The 19,554-nt window shown below is 40.1% G+C and overlaps 1 protein-coding gene across 1 annotated transcript in view; it reads left to right on the top strand.

Annotated features, from left to right (window-relative positions):
• The window catches only part of nid2a (nidogen 2a (osteonidogen)), a 185,348-nt gene that overhangs the window by 72,978 nt on the left and 92,816 nt on the right, over positions 1–19,554 (top strand). Inside the window, 3 exon segments of the mRNA XM_034176255.1 lie at positions 7,868–7,996; positions 11,460–11,588; positions 18,327–18,452. Of these exon segments, the coding sequence (XP_034032146.1) occupies positions 7,868–7,996; positions 11,460–11,588; positions 18,327–18,452 (384 nt within the window).

Consider the following 19,554-nt stretch of genomic DNA (forward strand, 5'->3'; position numbering starts at 1 on the left):
ATAAATACAAATAAATTAAATCTGTACATGGTCACTGGATCCTTGATCTTTGGACATAAATACAAATAAATTAAATCTGTACATGGTCACTGGATCCTTGATCTTTGGACATAAATAAAAATAAATTAAATCTGTACATGGTCACTGGATCCTTGATCTTTGGACATAAATAAAAATAAATTAAATCTGTACATGGTCACTGGATCCTTGATCTTTGGACATAAATAAAAATAAATTAAATCTGTACATGGTCACTGGATCCTTGATCTCTGGATGTAAATAGAAATAAACAAAATCTGTATTTTTTGTCAAAAGCATTTCCTTTCATATATAAATGAGACAAATTTAACTCCATTGTCCGTGAGCTGTGGTCTTGCAGCTGGCTGTGCTGCAAGTCAAGATCAATGTAATTCATAAAGAATGGAGGGTGTCTCATTTTGGGGTAAAAAAAAATGGTTTTGGTCTGTTGTAGTTAGTAAAGTTAGTACTGTTAACTCACACAGCTGTGTGAGTGGTGTCTTACCTGTCCAGCACATATCCAGCAAAACATTTCTCTTTTTTCCCCAAGGTGTTATCTCACATTTTTCCCACCATTTTCTCTGGAGACCAATGTGTATTAGCTTTGGCTGTCGTCTTTCTGTTTACATTCTACAGGATTATTTATTTTTATTTTTTTACACCGTCAGTCACAATTGAAAGTCAGCTGCGTTTCTTCATCTCCATGGTGCTTAAACTGGCATATCAGTGCTTGAAAAGTATGCTCTGATGACTTTTCACTGGATTTGAACCCATATGGGTCAAAATCCTATGTTTTTTTTCCAAGAAAATGTGAATTTTGAGCATTTTGGTGATATAAAATTAAAAGTAATTTTTTTTTTTAATACAAAGGACCAACATTATGGTCGCACAAAAGAAATCTTTTTAAGACTTAAAGGGTAAACAAAATGGGATTACACCTTTAAAAAATACAGCATTGGTTTTCTTTGGCATTTTCACAAAAGGATTTGTACTACACAATCATTTTGAATTGCACCTGTAATCTAGTGATGCATCAAGTTTCAGGAGTAGCCAGTGAGTGCACAGTGACCACCTTTATTTCATTACAGCACAGCTCATGCATGCACATGCTGTGTGTATGCTGGAGTGTGAAGAGATTTTGTCCAAAAAACAACAGGTGGGAAACTGTCATTGCTTTGATGGTGTGTAATGTGTGTGTTCTCCACCCCTCTGTTACTGCTCTCTCTCTCTTGCTCTCTCTCTCACTGTAATTATGCCTCGGTCTTTCGCCCATTACTGTATCTTGGCCTCCCATCAGGCCTTCTTCTCTGGCACGTTCAGTAATTTAAAGAGCCTCTCTACAGTGCATCCGGAAAGTATTCACAGCACTTCACGTTTTCCACATTTTGTTATGTTACAGCCTTGTTCCAAAATGGATGAAATTCATTTTTTTCCCTCAAAATTCTACACACAGTACCTCATAAGGACAGTGTGAAAAAGTGTTTTTTGTTTGTTTGTTTGTTTTTTTAGATTTTTGCAAATTCTGTATGTCCTATATGTTTTCATTTTTGGCTTGTTTTGTAAATGAGAGATTTTGTTCATGCGTGCTGAATAAACCATTCATTCATTCATTCATTCAGATTTATTAAAATTAAAATAAACTAAGAGATCACATGTATATAAGAATTCACAGCCTTTGCCATGAAACTCAAAATTGAGCTCAGGTGCATCCTGTTTCCACTGATCATCCTTGAGATGTTTCTACAGCTTAATTGGAGTCCACCTGCGGTAAATTCAGTTGATTGGAGGTGATTTGGAAAGACACACACCTGTCTACATATAAGGTCCCACAGTTGACAGTGCATGTCAGAGCAGAAATCAAACATGAAGTCAAAGGAATTGTCTGTAGACCTCTGAGACAGGATTGTCTTGAGACACAAATCTGGGGAAGGGTACAGAAACATTTCTGCTGCTTTGAAGGTCCCAATGAGCACAGTGGCCTCCATCATCCGTAAATGGAAGAAGTTCAGATCCACTGGGACTCTTCCTAGAGCTGGCCGCCCGATTAAAACTGAGCGGTCATGGGAGAAGGGCCTTAGTCAGGGAGGTGACCAAGAACCTGATGGTCACTCTGTCGGAGCCTCAGCATTCCTCTGTGGAGAGACAAGAACCTTCCAGAAGAATAACCATCTCTGCAGCAATCTACCCATCAGTAGAGTGGCCAGATGGAAGCCTCTCCTTAGTAAAAGGCACATGGCAGCCCGTCTGTAGTTTGCTCAAAGGCACCCGAAGGACTCTCAGACCATGAGAAACAAAATTCTCTGGTCTGATGAGACAAAGATTGACCTCTTTGGTGGGAATGCCAGGCATCATGTTTGGAATAAAGCAGGCTCCATCCCTACAGTGAAGCATGGTGGTTGTTGCTCCAGAGCACTCTTGACCTCAGGCTGGGGTGACACTTTCCACAGGACAATGACTCAAAGAGACAGACAAGATATCAAAGGAGTAGCTTCAGGACAACTCTGTGAATGTCCTCGAGTGGCCCAGCCAGAGCCCAGACAAGAATCTGATTGAACATCTCTGGAGACATCTGAAAATGGCTGTGCATCAACACTCCCCATCCAACCTGATAGAGCTTGAGAGGTGCAGCAAAGAGGAATGAGCAAAACTGCCCAAATATACGTAGGTGCACCAAGCTTGTGGCATCATACAAGTTCATTGTTTTCGAGAAGACTTGAGGCTGTAATGCTGCCAAAGATACAGCAACAACGTATTGAGTAGAGGGTGTGAATACTTACGTATCATTGATTTCTTAGTTTTTTTTATTTTTAATAAATTTGCAAAAATTTCAGTAAAATATTTTCCATGTTATCATTATGGGGTGTTGTAAGTAGAACTTTGAGGGAAAACATGAATTTACTCCATTTTGAAATGACTCCATTTTACTCCATTTTGGCATAACATAGCAAAATGTGGAAAAAGTGAAGCGCTGTGAATACTTTCCGGATGCACGGTATCTTTTTCTCTCTCTCTCTAACCTGATAATAAACCAAAATTGCTCTCTGGCGTCAGGAGACAGAATCAAGCTGTCAAACGGGTACATTTCCCTGTTTTACTGCCTACGAATATCAGATGTGTTGATTAGATTTTTATGCCTCAAAGTTAGCGTTCCTGTGACCAGTCTTGCAAGCGTTTGAACTGTTATGTGAATTTGAAGATGCAGAACTAGCAGTGTAATCATCTTTATTCATCCAATATGTCTGTCTGCACAGCCATATATTTTCGTAGGTACCATTATTCCCATTTTATCCATGCCCATTTCACTCTGCGTAATGTAGTTCAGTGGTTTTTAATTTTCCAATTGATTTTCATTTATGTAGCGCCAAATCACAACAGAGTTGCCTCAAGGCACTTCACACAAGTAAGGTCTAACCTTACCAACCCCCAGAGCAGCAGTGGTAAGGAAAAACTCCCTCTGAGGAAGAACCCTCAAGCAGACCAGACTCAAACGGGTGACCCTCTGCTTGGGTCATGCTACAGACACAAATTACAGAACAATTCACAAAACGAATATCCAAGAAATGCTGTTGGTGCACAGGACAGGAGGGTCTCCTTCACGAATACAACTCCTATCTCTGGATGGAGCTGCATCTTAAACAGAGAGGGAAAAAAAACAGAATCAGGCATCAGAAAGACAAGAAATACAGTATAATTTGCCAACATTAAACAACAAGAAAAACAGGATACTGAGGTGATCACCGGCCACTAGCCCTAAGCTTCACTAAAAGACCCAGAATTTAGGTAAAGTTGAGGCCACGGCCTGCTCCGTTTCCTAATAAAATGAATTAAAGAGTAAAAAGCATAGAAACATACTATGCCAGTATGCTAGCCATACGAAAGGGAAAATAAGTGTGTCTTAAGTCTTGACTTGAAAGTCTCCACAGAATCTGACTGTTTTATTGACACAGCGAGATCATTCCATAGAACAGGGGCACGATAAGAGAAAGCTCTGTGACCCGCAGACTTCTTATTCAGCCTAGGGACACAAAGTAGTCCTGCACCCTGAGAACGCAAAGCCCGGGCCGGCACGTAAGGTTTAATTAGGTCAGCTATGTAGGGAGGTGCCAGTCTGTGAACAATTTTATAGACTAGTAGCAGAACCTTAAAATCTGATCTCACTGGGACAGGAAGCCAGTGAAGGGATGCCAAAATGGGTGTAATGTGGTTGAAATTTCTGCTTTATGTCAAAAGTTTGGCAGCAGCATTTTGAACCAACTAGAGAGCCCTAATGCTGGACTGCGGTAAACCAGAAAATAGAACTTTGCAGTAGTCCAATCTAGAAGAGATAAACACATGAATCAGGGTCTCAGCATCAGCCATAGACAGGATGGGACGAATCTTCTCTATATTTCGCAGGTGGAAGAAAGCAGTCCTCGTAATATTTCTAATGTGGAGGTCAAAGGACAATGTAGGATCAAAAATTACCCCAAGGTTCCTCACTTTGTCTGTGTGATGTATGACACATGAGCCTAGGCTAAGCGTTAACTGTTCAAATTGATGTCTCACTGGACCAAGAACCACCATTTCAGTCTTATCAGAGTTTAAAAGTAGGAAGTTTCTAGACATCCAACTTCTCACTGATGCAAGGCAATCTTCTAAGGATTTTATGTGAATGAGATTACCAGCAGTCATCAGAATGGCAGTGAAAGGTAACCCCAAAGCGCAGCAATATGTGCCCAAGGGGTGCTATATAAAGAGAGAAAAGCAGGGGGCCTAAGACGGACCCCTGTGGAACCCAAAATTTCATGTTACTAAGGTTAGAGGTAGTGTTACTGTACAAAACACAGTGAGAACGACTGGTCAAGTATGATGTCAACTATGCAAGGGTATTCCCAGTAATCCCAAAATGATTTTCCATCTTATCAAGCCATAGATTTATGGTGAGCCATATGATCTAACCATACATTGTCATAGGTAATCTATGGTTAGATGGGATTCTAACCATACGCTTGAAAATAACTTGTTGATTACCTGTTGATGGGCTATAATCTAACAATAGGCTTGATTTAGCCTATTGATAACCTGTTGATGGACCTATAACCATAGTTTACCATAGGTAGACTACCATAGGTTACCGAGTGGGTATCAATGACATCAGTCTCATTTGTAACATTAAAATCAAAACACTAACCGGTTTACAATGTGATGAGATTGGTTTAGAGGTCTGTGTATTGATGTTGTTGAAGCTTTTAACTGACTGGACTTACTAAACATGTATCCTCTGATGCTTTGAATAAAATGATGCCTTATTCTGTAAACTGTGAACTAAAATAAGTTAAAGTTAACATTTTGAAGTCAAACAGCATTGTGACTTCTATTTTTTCATATTATTCATGTTTTACATCATTCACATTTTGTGTAAAGTTTCGCTTAAATGTTTCTCATTTCTGGTCTTGGGTCTGGGCTCAGGTTTTGTTTTTTTCTTTTCCTTTTTGAGTGTGTGCTGAAGGAAACCCCGAGCAGACATCCGCTCACTCACCCCCCCCCCCGTCTGTGTGTCATCCTCTTTCTCTCGCTCATGTGTACGTGTGTTTAACTTCATCCATATGGTGAATATTACAAACATGATGTGAGTCATTTCCTCAGAAAAACACCATCCTCAGGGGAAGTTGTCTGGATTAATTTAACATGTGTGTTAAATTAAGTTACACTCTAATCATTGCTCTAATCATCATATGAATAATCCTAATCTCAATTTATCTCACATAAAAGTAGACTGGGGGTCTGATTTTTTTTTTTATTTTTTTTTTTTTATTTTTTGTCAGATTTTTAAGCAGTGCTCCTTTATGGTGTTTTATATGTTAGTTCATTTTTCTTGTCAGTGAGTGCGAACAAATAACAAATTTTTGTGTTAGAAAAATAACTTCTGCACTGCGATACAAATAAACTTTGGAAATCATATAGTATTATATACACTATTAACATAGTAACAACTTGTAGAATGCATACAGTACATGATCACCCCAAACACACACACACACACACACACACACACACACACACACACACACATAAAGTACTATAGGTACAACAAATAATCTATATCAGTACAGTTAAATATGAATCAAACTGCAAATCAGTTATGTTAGTGTACTATTACCCAATCAATAGTTCATTTTTAATGTTATAAAAGGTCATGGGATTGCTTCCCACCTGGACGTTACATTACGTTAATGTTGTTTCATTACTACTTCCACACATTGATCTAAATAAAGTGATTCTGTGTCTTCAAACTCTTTTAGAGGTTCAGTTGTTGTTGCGAGGCTCTTGCGAAACCGATCATGGGAATGTTAACTTTGCAAAGTAAAACAAAACCTTACATTTGGTTCACAATTTGTTAATGCTGTCATGCCGGTTCAGACTGGGAAAGTTATGCCAACAACGCCTAGCTTCTTCTTCTGGGCTTCTTCCATGCTGCACTTTCTGCTCCTGTATGCAGCGCTTCCCCCAGTGCTGAAACAAAAGGTGAGCAGAGGCAACAAAAATGTGCTACACACGCATTAGTAAAAACCTGAATATGGTCTCTGGTTTTTCAAAAAATATGTATTTGAAGGGAAGCAATGCCAATTTTTACTTCCTTTAATTTGAATGTCTACTTTAAACAAAGAATTGTATCTGATTGCTTCAAATTGCACAGAGTCAAATCATTTCATAATAACAAGTGTTATTCGTGAATCAGCCCATGGATCTGAATATGTATCGTGTTGTTTTATTGCGTGCCTTGCATGGCAGCACCCTGATATCGGTATGTGCATAGGTAAATGTGGGGCATTTCAATTTCAATTTATTTTAATTTATTTTCATTTATATAGCGCCAAATCACAACGGAGTTGCCTCAAAATGCTTCACACAGGTAAGGTCTAACCTTACCAACCCCCAGAGCAACAGTGGTAAGGAAAAACTCCCTCTGAGGAAGAAACCTCAAGCAGACCAGACTCAAAGGGGTGACCCTCTGCTTGGGCCATGTTACAGACACAAATTATAGAACAATTCACAGAACAATTTACAGACGAATATACAAGAAATGCTGTTGGCGCACAGGACAGGAGGGTCGCCAACACAAATACTGCTCCCATCTCTGAATGGAGCTGCACCTTAAACAGAAAGAAAAAACAGAATCAGGCATCAGAAAGACAAAAAATACTGTATAATTTGCCAGCATTAAACAACAAGAAAAACAGAGAAATACTAAGTTGATCAACCGGTCACTAGCCCTAAACTTCACTAAAAGACCCAGAATTCATGTAAAGTTGAGGCCGCGGCCTGCTCCAATTACTAATAAATGAATTAAAAGAGTAAAAAGCGTAAAACAAAACTGTACCAGTATGCTAGCCATATGAAAGGGCGTCTTAAATCTGGACTTGAAAATCTCCACAGAATCTGACTGTTTTATTGACGCAGGGAGATCATTCCACAGAACAGGGGCACGATAAGAGAAAGCTCTGTGACCCACAGACTTCTTATTTACCTTAGGGACACAAAGTAGTCCTGCACCCTGAGAACGTAAAGCCCGAGCCGGTACGTAAGGTTTAATTAGGTCAGCTAGGTCGGGAGGTGCCAGTCCATGAAATTTTATAGGTTAGTAGCAGAAACTTAAAATCTGATCTCACTGGGACAGGAAGCCAGTGAGGGATGCCAAAATGGGTGTAATGTGGTTGTACTTTCTGCAACCACAGAAAGTACATCTATGTACATCTATGTAAAGCCCTTTAACCATAAAAGTGCTTTATAACTGTAGGCCATGTAACTGCAAATATTGCTTTTGTGAGATGGAGTTGCTCTTCTGATGAAAATATTTTCTTCCATCCAGAGCTGGTGAACCCCTGTTATGTTGGGATCCATGACTGTGATACCACAGCCCAGTGTATCCCACTGGAGGGCCAAGCTTTCCGGTGTCAGTGTGCTGCTGGTTACAGAGGGGATGGACACAACTGCTATGGTACCTATCTGACTGATCTTTGTGAATCATATGTGATAAAGTGTGAATATTGTGTAATTCTCAATTTACACTTCAAGCTCTGCATAGGAAATTTAGAGTGTCAAAAGCTTATACTAGATGGGTGCTGTGCCTTCTGACTACTAGTAAAAGCTCACTAGACTCATCAATCGAGGAGGAACTTGGAGCATCTGGAAGTTGATCCAGCTCATTTCACTGATTGTTTCCCAACCTATGATGAACATCAGGTCCATTTATATTTGTCAGCGACAACCAAACACTGCAGTGGAAACACGCACATTGAGTTACTCCAAAGAAGGCTAAGATTGCCCTCATGGACTACCATCCAATGGACCAAACCATAAACCGAGAAGACTATGCCAATTTGCTGAGGCAGTTATGCAAGTCTATCAAAATCAAACACTGACGAAAGTCAAAGGATGTCTTCGTTCATCAGGACAATGCCCCAGCTCATGAGTCAGTGGTTGCCATGAATGTCTTGAGTGACTGTGTCTCCCATCTGGTTGACCACACAACATACCATCCTTATTTGACACCATGTGGCTTCCATCTGGTTCCTAAGATGAAAATAACATTTGGCCATTAAAACTTGTTATTGGAATGATGGTATAATATCTGTCTTTGAAGGATTTTTCTGGTTGGAAGTTTCTATGCCAAAGGCATCTAGTAAATGCCACAGCACCATTGGAAGGAGAAGACCTTAAAGAAGACTATGTTGAAAAATAACCCAAATCTTGTCTCATCCTACAAGGGCAGGGTAGTTCATGAACTTTTCATCTGACCTTTGTGTGTGGGAATACACACATAATGTTATGGTCGTGACCCACAAGCTGGATTGGACTCCAAAGCAGGAGGCTGAATGAAACCAAATTTATTGTACAGAAATGAGTACAAGGTGAAATGCTGCAGAATTGTGAATGATGATAAGGAGGTCTGGAGAGAGGAGACCCAACCCGCGCTGTGGTGGAAACAGGAAGCCGCAGTCCGATGAGACCAGGTGTACAGATGGAGAACCAGGCCAGTGGCAGAGATGAGGTGGTGGTTGTCCAGCTGGCTCCCTGTGGAGCTGACGGAGAGAGGTGTCACTGCAGAGGAGGAGAGACAGTTTGAGTGCAGGTGTAGGAACACCTGGGCCACCACAGGTCACAGTTCGCTCAGTAACCAGTCAGAGAAATAGCCTGGTAGTTGCAAGGCTCAGAACCTTGTTTAAACTCTAATGCAGTGTTCTTTTGCTATTTGTATGATACAATATGATATGCTTTATATAGGTGCGTTCTTGATGCATGTACAGTCTAGACAACAAAAATTGAAAATGAAATAAAAGCAAACACTAATCGAAAAGCACTTCACCTTGGGGAGCTTTGGTGGCTGTTACAGTAAAAGATCTGCTTGTACACTTTGCTGTATTGTTTCGCAAACCTGTTTTCTTGTAAATAGCAATATGCCAGGGTCCACCACAACGTAAAACGTAATGACACATAACAGGCTAACTGGTTTAAACATCGTGGGGGAGCCCATGCAAACACGGGGAGAACATACAAACTCCACACAGAAAGGTCCAGGTGGGAAGCAATCCCATGACCTTCTTGCTGTGAGGCAACAGTGCTAACCACTAAGCAGTGCCACCCCTGTTTTGTCCCCTGGAGGTGGTATGTGAGCCACTATTGTTCATGTGCCTAATCACATGCGCCAAGGTGTGAAAGAAGGCGGGGGTCACCACCATCAGAGGCTTCAGGTGAAATCACTGTGGGGGCTTTGTCCCTTTGTAACAAAACAAAACCCCCACTGGGGTTTATATACCTGGGACTGTCCACCTTTTGGTTTTTAGAAGTGAAGAAGCCTTTTCGATGAGATGTAAAATATCTTGAAGAAACTTAAAGAAGACGAGGCGTCCTTTTTCAAGCTCCAGAGACAACTATGACCTGGATGACTGAGAACCTACAAACATACCCATGGTTAATTAACAGACAAAACACAACCCCTTATGCATGGTGTAAATAACAAAACAGAGTTGTAAACACTCTAAACACGTGTTATACTGTTTAAACCATCCGCTGTTTAGATATAACAAGTCAAGTCAACTCTGGGAGGCATCACGTGATCCACTACACCACAGTACAATTGCCCTAGGTCCTAGATGGAAACTACCGATCAATTCCCACCTCTCAAAAATGTCCATGTATCTACCTCAGCCAGGTGAAGTGTGGGCATTCCCTCGGCCTTCTCTAGTCACTGGGTCCTCAACAGTGAGGCACCAGCACACTGGATCATGTCCAGAGAAACCCGCCACATGTCCAAAATGTTGTTGTTGACACTCATGCACAAGTAACCACACGACTGACACAAAGTTATTCCAGCAGGACCCAAGGAACCCCCAAATAGGCCTAGTGTTGACATCCAGTCTTTGTTTTAAGTCACTGGTTAGATTCCAAATCTCACAACCATACCATACCCAGGAACGTAAAGACTTGGATCTTTGTTTTCCTCAAAAAGTGTCAGCATCGTTAACAACTCTGTCCAACAACTTCTTGACTCTATAACTTCTTTCCAGGCCTCTCTTTATTTTAGAGGCTGAGGACCCAGAGTCATGATGAATGTCCTCTACATAAAGATACACTTCTCATGGCGGAGTCCAGGATAGTCACTGAAAGCCTGGATCCATAAAGGGGGATGTAAGGAAAGGTTTTCCTTCTTGTGAAACAATATACAGGACTAATTTGGACTTCAGGGAGCTACAGGCCATCAGAGAACAAGTCATTTTGCAAGGGGCTATACTATTATAAACAGTGTTGTCGACCATTCAGAGTAGCCTGTCTGCGTTTCATCAACACATGTCCATCCAGTGTCGAGAACTAATCTTTACCCCATTTGTGTCATCCTGTTTAATTTCAAGTTCTTCTAGTTTGGAATCTGCTCTCTTCCCTCTAGATTTACTCGAAATATTACAACAGATCCTGTCTCTAATTTTCTCGCCTTTCCATTCTTATTCTCAGTCTTTCTCCTCTGGGTTAATTCTGGAGTTAACAGGGATGTTCAGGGTTTTTAGAAGGTACACGGCCTGTCATTAGCCCAGCAGCAGGTCTTTCTCTCCTGCTGACAGCACTCACAGGGCCCCAGGCTTGAATTAAGTTCTCATGAATTTGCCTCAATGAGGCTTCGTGGTCACATAATCGGTGTGTGGCTTTGTCCAGTATATTATACAGCACATGTATGTGTGCAATCAAGAATCCAGGTGTGGAAATGTAGACACTAACAAGCTGGCATGCACTCAACAACAGGCTGTTGTGTCAACGTATGTAGACTAAAGCCCCAGTAATGACTCTTGATTATAGCTTTTACGCTCATATACTGACACATGCAGCAGGCAAAAGGCTGTTAGAGAAGGGACTTTATTAGTTTATACAAAAACTGTCTCACTTCTCTCCCTCTCTGAACTCTCACGCAGATATCGATGAGTGCGCTGAGGGATTGGCGTCATGTGGAGATCACGCCCACTGTGTGAACATGCCCGGGAGTCATCAGTGCCACTGCCAGACGGGCTTTGAATTTGGTTACGATGGGCATATCTGTGTTGGTTAGTCCCCTGTAATCCATGAAACTGTTTAAAGACAATGAAGATGCAAATGTAATGAGTTTGACGTTGGAGAGCAATTCATTCATCTATAACCAAGAAAATGTTTAACAAGAAAGTATAACCATATTTATGGGTAAAAGTTAGATATAAAACAGATTTACACAGTATTACCCTTTTAAGTATTCCCTCTCAGACCATACTGTAAATGCTACACAGGAATTTACATTACAAAACATTAACTTTGATGACTAGATAATAGTTACTTTTCAACTGTAAGAATCAGGGAAAGCAGAATTCAGTGAGAAGCCATTTGCAGGAGTTTAAAGATTGATTTTCGGTTTACAAAGTCATGACTTGATATGAACTAAAACCAAGTGTGACTACAGAAAAAAACATTATATAAAACCTAGTTTTGATATAAAAAGGAGCAACCCCCTGTGACGGCACCCACAGGTTTTCTGAACTGCAGGTTTGAAGTTCAAATAGGTTAGAATTCAATGTCACTGAACTCTCACCCAAAATGAATGAATAATGACCCATAAATGTGCAAGACATAATGACTTCAGTATCTTGATGTTAACAGGCTAGGTCACCTGGGTTCAGATGATTGGTTAAAGGTATTTTTTGCAGGCTAGGTGGCTTGTGTTCAGATATTAAAAACTATTATCAGCATATAGCCTCAATGAATGTGGCGATATCAGTGTAGCTACCATTACCTAGTGATCAATACCTGCTAATTGGTGTTTGTAGTGCTACCATATTCAATTTGTATTCAATTTATTTGTACAGTGACAAATAACATAAGTCATCTCAATGCACCTCACAACTGAGCAAACACATTGTCAACAACTGTAATATAAGAAATTTTTGATTTTTCCTGCATTTTTTGAATGCAGGAATAAACTTCAAGCAGACCAGACTCAGTGGGGTGACCATCTGTTTTGGCCATACTCCAGATAACAAAGTAACAAAGCACAGCAAGGAACAAGAACAGGCAAGGACAGAAATGTTGCACCAAGGCAATGCATCCATTACATATAGTGCACCAGATAACTACACAGTAAATTTTACTGAGTAAAGTTTACTCTGCCAGGATAACATTTGGTCCCAGTCTAAGCAGAGTAAAATACACTTCATTATAGAGTGAACTCAGCTCTACCATTTTGTCATATCAAGTGTTTCTACTCCAGTAAAAATTGATTTTACACTGTGATAGACTTGATTTAGCACTGTGATAGAGTATATTTAACTCTATTTGGACTGGGACCAAATGTTATCCCCGCAAAGTAAATTTTACACTGCAAAATTTACTGTGTAACAATCCTTTAAATGTTGATGCAAGCACAAAATTTGACACAAATACTCCTTAGACATTACTCATTTCAAAACCTGACTGGCCACTTGAATTTTCAATAGGCTGCCGGGTAGGGGTCATATCTTTTTGGAATCTTTATGTTCAGACAAATAATGTGGTATAGTTTTCAATATGACTGTAGCATTTTTAAATTTGACCTCTGTATTATTCTTCAATTGACCCCTACCTGGCTGCCCTTTGAAAATTTAAGTGGACAGTCCATTTTTTTCAAAAGAGTAATGTCTAAGGAGTATTTGTGCCAAATTTTTTGCTTGCATCACCATTTGAAGGATTCCTCTGTAAATATTCTGTTATCTGCTGCACTCATATAGAGTCCAAAGGTTGTATCAACCTGATGGCTCAAAAAACATCCAAATGACAAAGAGCCATCACCAAACACAGGGGCTACAAATGGCAAGGCAATGTTCTATTCTGTTTCTCACGAAGTTTTAGTCTGACTTTCTCCAGTAAATATCTCGCTGACACATCCAAGCATCATCAACACACTCCAGTTTTCCAAGAGGCTTCTGAACTTCACATTGTCACTCAAGTTCCTCATGACTCAGCCCAGGAAGGACCCCATAATACTTGACATTTGTTCAACTAATGAGCTGAAGAATCCACAATGCCCATGAAGCCCTACTCTCCCAGCAGTCCAACTCCATCTTCACCTCCGCCTTAGACAGAGATAAGCAGAAATTAATTAGCTAAAACGAACCACTTACAGCAACAGCAGCTCTCAACAACAGACATAAATAACAGACAAAATGCGTGTTTGCCGGCAGCATGTTCTTCAGTTTCACTAACATTCACCAAAATTTATTCCCCATACAATTTAAATAATAGCAAACTTTCATTCAACATAAAGACTGAAGCACAGATTTCTTAGATGGTTTGTTAGTACAATTAACCACACAGCTGTGTTATTTTAGGTATTTGTAATAAAATGCTCAGAAAGGATGACATTGTCAGTTGCACAGTGAGGTCATGAGCAGTGGCTGCCTGGGCTCAGCACACACTAGCTGTCACTAAAAACGAACATGCCCCTAAATATTCAGAACTGTATGGCTTGAAATACCTTAAACTGATTAGTTATGTAGAAATATACCCCCTCATATTTGTCATGAACGAGGAAACTAGCTGCTGTTTTTTGTTGTTTTTTTAAACTAGGCTTTTAATATGTTTATTTCTACTGGAAATGTCTGACATTTTAGCATGGGGTTCTATGAGGCTTGAATTGCATTTAGAGCCAACCTCAAGTGGTCATTCATGGAACTGCAGATTTTGGAGGCTCTGCATTGGCTTCATTTTGCAGCGCTGGAGGTTCCTGCTTGGTTCATGCACACACACACACACACACACACACACACACACACACACACACACACACACACACACACACACACACACACACACAGAGAGAGAAAGAGAGAGAGAAAGAGAGAGAGAAAGAGAGAGAGAAAGAGAGAACAAGAGAGAGAGAGTATTCCAGCATGTCAGTTACAAAACAATGAAATAACTCGTCATGGAGTTTGTTTGGCACGTGATACTGCTCATAGTTTGCATTGTTTGGTTGGAACTGTATTTGCACATGTTAATGCATCTTGAGCTGCATTTTCCAAAATAACTTGAATCCTTGGAAGAGATCGGCATATTTTGTTGAACACAGGCACATTTATTTTTCACAGCTATAAAGCACAGCTGCAAGGGCTAGAAAACAGCGAGCGGGGAGGATGGCTAACAAATGTGAGAACAACAAGCAGAAAGAGAGAACTACGTGAGAACCAGAGGGTGAGATTAGACAGGGAGAGGGGCTGAAAGTGAAACATAAATGGAGGAATGGCACAGTGTGTGTTGTTTAGGAATGTGAGAGGGAGAGATGTCCTCCCTTTTCTCATCAGTGTGAACTTTTGATGAACCCACCCTATACCTCCCTCTTTGACAGCTATCGTATTTTAGCTGAGGCCTTGAGCTCATCCAAAGACACAAATCGGGTGGTAATATCACTAAAACCTTTCTTGTCAATAGCTGCCCAAAAGTGTTGAAGGAAAGACTTAACAAGTACCTCCTTACTACTAGACAGTGACTGATAAGATGAAGACATCTAAATTGCAGTTCCTGTACTGTGTACTGGCACTAACCTCCAGTCAGAGGAAGAAAACTGTGGCTTTCAGTGAGTAAAGGTTAATCATTGAAATCACCTGTTTTTGGTGCAAAGGTAGAAGTAGAATACATGGTCGGGCTCGGTGAAGAAAGAAGCCAATGTGGAAGTGTCAAATCTTGGAGTTCCTTGAATGGCCACTTGAGGTTCACTTCAGAACCGAGTCACTCCCTATAGAAGCCCATCTTAAAATCTCCAACTTTACAGCAAAAGTAAATATGTTTACAGCCTGGTCCAAAAGAAATTAACTAACAAATTAATAATAATAATAATAATAATAATAAAAGGTTTTGTATTTATAGGTAGTTTTTCATTCATTACAACTGTACATAACTCTTCACTTTAAGCTATTTTAAGTCATAAACATATGAATAATTAGTGGCATGGCTGCTTTCAGTTGCTGCTCGTATGTGCCAGCGGATCCAGGTAGGCACCAGCGAGATAGTAGCAGTGGCTGCTAGTTGCTCTGGATTCAGTTGTGTTTGTCCTTTCTGAGCATTTTATTCCAAATATCTGCGATAATATGGCTAACTGTGGGGTAAACTACATTAACACACCATCTAAAAAAAAAATCTGTGCTCCAGTACTTATGAGCAAAATTTTACTCTTAACACTGATTATAGGTATCGAGACCTTGCTGACATTAGTTCCACTGTTGTTTCATGGTTACTGAGACAAAATCCATCCATTTTCTATACCCGCTTACTCCAGTTAAGGGTCATTGGGGGGGGGACTGGAGCCTATCCCAGCAGTCATGGGACGTGAGGCAGTGTACAACCCTGGACAGGATGCCAGTCTATCACAGTGCTACTGCGTCAAAATGGCAGTCGTAATTGTTTGTATGCACACCCAAGCCACCCGTTATGAAAACCACCACGCAGCCCACAAAAATATCATATCACATATCACATTAATAATTCTGAGCAGGGGGTGTTCAGGTTTTGGTTATCCTGCCCTGGTCACAATGGTCTTGCCCACGTTAAACCTTTTTACACATTTATGGTTTTGCTGGGAGTTAGGTGGAGTCAGGCGCTGCCAAGATTGTCTCATTTCAAACCACCCAATTTCAGATTCAAACTGGGTTTTCAGAAAAACTATGAGAGACAAAGTGTTTGTCCATATATAGTACTGAGTAGATTTGGATGGTTGAAACAATTACGTTTGTAAAACCAGAAAATCCTCCTATATGTGTCCCAAAAAATATACAACATTTTATCAGCAAAGAAAATGGTCAAAGCATATGTCTAGGAAATAAATTTATGGCTGGATAGAAAGCTGAATTGTGAAGTTTTTCATACCAATGTCAATATTGGCCCTGCATTTTGTCAGTCTCTTAGACAACATGTTCAATGTAGGCCCCGCGTTGGCCAATTACGGCCTGCAAACGCTTTGAGGAAAGTGTCCTGAGGAATGTTTCGGATTTCTCAGCAGATGTTTTCCTTCATTGCATCGATGCTTGGCATCAACATAAACTTCAGGGTCTCTGCAAGTAAAAAAGAAACATAAGTGATTAAGTTTGTAGCATTTAAGGGTCAAACCGAGTGTTTTAAATGTTGTATAGTTTTTTGGGACACCCTATATATAGTAGTATACAGAATAATAGTAGTGCTATGTGACTAAAAAGATTAATCCAGGTTTTGAGTATATTTCTTATTGTTACATGAGAAACAAGGTACCAGTAGATTCAGTAGATTCTCACAAATCCAACAAGACCAAGCATTCATGATACACTCATGCACACTCTTAAGGCTATGAAATTGGGTTATTAGTAAAAAAAAAAGTAGAAAAGGGGGTGTTCACAATAATAGTAGTGTGGCATTCAGTCAGTGAGCTCGTCAATTTTGTGGAACAAACAGGTGTGAATCAGGTGTCCCCTATTTAAGGATGAAGCCAGCACCTGTTGAACATGCTTTTCTCTTTGAAAGCTGGAGGAAAATGGGATGTCCAGGAAGTTCAGAAGAACAGCGTAGTTTGATTAAAAAGTTGATTGGAGAGGAGAAAACTTATACGCAGGTGCAAAAAATTATAGGCTGTTCATCTACAATGATCTCCAATGCTTAAAATGGACAAAAAAAACAAACAAACAAAAAAAAAAAACAGACGCGTGGAAGAAAACGGAAAACAACCATCAAAATGGATAGAAGAATAACCAGCCTGGCAAAGGCTCACCCATTGATCAGCTCCAGGATGATCAAAGACAGTCTGGAGTTACCTGTAAGTGCTGTGACAGTTAGAAGACGCCTGTGTGAAGCTAATTTATTTGCAAGAATCCCCCACAAAGTCCCTCTGTTAAATAAAAGACATGTGCAGAAGAGGTTACAATTTGCCAAAGATCACATCAACTGGCCTAAAGAGAAATGGAGGACTATTTTGTGGACTAATGAGAGTAAAATTGTTCTTTTTGGGTCCAAGGGCCGCAGACAGTTTGTGAGACGACCCCCAAACTCTGAATTCAAGCCACAGTTCACAGTGAAGACAGTGAAGCATGGTGGTGCAAACATCATGATATGGGCATGTTTCTCCTACTATGGTGTTGGGCTTATATATCACATACCAGGTATCATGGATCAGTTTGGATATGTCAAAATACTTGAAGAGGTCATGTTGCCTTATGCTGAAGAGGACATGCCCTTGAAATGGGTGTTTCAACAAGACAATGACCCCAAGCACACAAGTAAACAAGCAAAATCTTGGTTCCAAACCAACAAAATTAATGCCTTGCAGATGCGAAGAAATCATGAAAAACTGTGGTTATACAACTAAATACTACTTTAGTGATTCACAGGATTGCTAAAAAAGCAGTTTGAACATAATAGTTTTGAGTTTGTAGCGTCAACAGCAGATGCTACTATTATTGTGAACACCCCCTTTTCTACTTTTTTTTTTTTTACTAATAGCCCAATTTCATAGCCTTAAGAGTGTACATGTCATGAATGCTTGGTCTTGTTGGATTTGTGAGAATCTACTGAATCTACTGGTACCTTGTTTCCCATGTAACAATAAGAAATATACTCAAAACCTGGATTAATCTTTTTAGTCACATAGCACTACTATTATTCTGAACACTACTGTATATATATATATATATATATATATAGAGAGAGAGAGAGAGAGAGAGAGAGAGAGAGAGAGAGAGAGAGAGAAAATATATACACACACACACAAGTATATATGCTGACTTTAATTTGAGGATTCCTATATGTATTTCTTTGTCTTTATGTAGATATAGATGAGTGCATCTCCTCTCCATGTTCCATCAATGGGAGATGTATTAATGACCTTGGTTCCTACCGGTGTCAGTGCCACCCTGGGTTTTATGGTGATGGTTACTACTGTTCCCAACAGGAAGGTGAGTGACAAACGTATCAAATCAATTTTATTTATATAGCGCCAAATCACAACAACAGTTGCCCCAAGGTGCTTTATATTGTAAGGAAAAGCCATACAATAATTACGGAAAAACCCCAATGGTCAAAACGACCCCCTGTGAGCAAGCACTTGGCGACAGTGGGAAGGAAAAACTCCCTTTTAACAGGAAGAAACCTCCAGCAGAACCAGGCTCAGGGAGGGGCAGTCTTCTGCTGGGACTGGTTGGGGCTCAGGGAGAGAACCAGGAAAAAGACATGCTGTGGAGGGGAGCAGAGATCAATCACTAATCATTAAATGCAGAGTGGTGCATACAGAGCAAAAAGAGAAAGAAACACTCAGTGCATCATGGGAACCCCCCAGCAGTCTAAGTCTATAGCAGCATAACTAAGGGATGGTTCAGGGTCACCTGATCCAGCCCTAACTATAAGCTTTAGCAAAAAGGAAAGTTTTAAGCCTAATCTTAAAAGTAGAGAGGGTGTCTGTCTCCCTGATCCGAATTGGGAGCTGGTTCCAGAGGAGAGGAGCCTGAAAGCTGAAGGCTCTGCCTCCCATTCTACTCTTACAAACCCTAGGAACTACAAGTAAGCCTGCAGTCTGAGAGCGAAGAGCTCTATTGGGGTGATATGGTACTATGAGGTCCCTAAGATAAGATGGGACCTGATTATTCAAAACCTTATTAGTAAGAAGAAGAATTTTCAATTCTGTTCTAGAATTAACAGGAAGCCAATGAAGAGAGGCCAATATGGGTGAGATATGCTCTCTCCTTCTAGTCCCTGTCAGTACTCTAGCTGCAGCATTTTGAATTAACTGAAGGCTTTTCAGGGAACTTTTAGGACAACCTGATAATAATGAATTACAGTAGTCCAGCTTAGAGGAAATAAATGCATGAATTAGTTTTTCAGCATCACTCTGAGACAAGACCTTTCTAATTTTAGAGATATTGCGCAAATGCAAAAAAGCAGTCCTACATATTTGTTTAATATGCGCATTGAATGACATATCCTGATCAAAAATGACTCCAAGATTTCTCACAGTATTACTAGAGGTCAGGGTAATGCCATCCAGAGTAAGGATCTGCTTAG

Source organism: Thalassophryne amazonica, chromosome 1 (assembly GCF_902500255.1).
Source record: "Thalassophryne amazonica chromosome 1, fThaAma1.1, whole genome shotgun sequence".
NCBI classification, from domain to species: Eukaryota; Metazoa; Chordata; class Actinopteri; order Batrachoidiformes; family Batrachoididae; genus Thalassophryne; species Thalassophryne amazonica.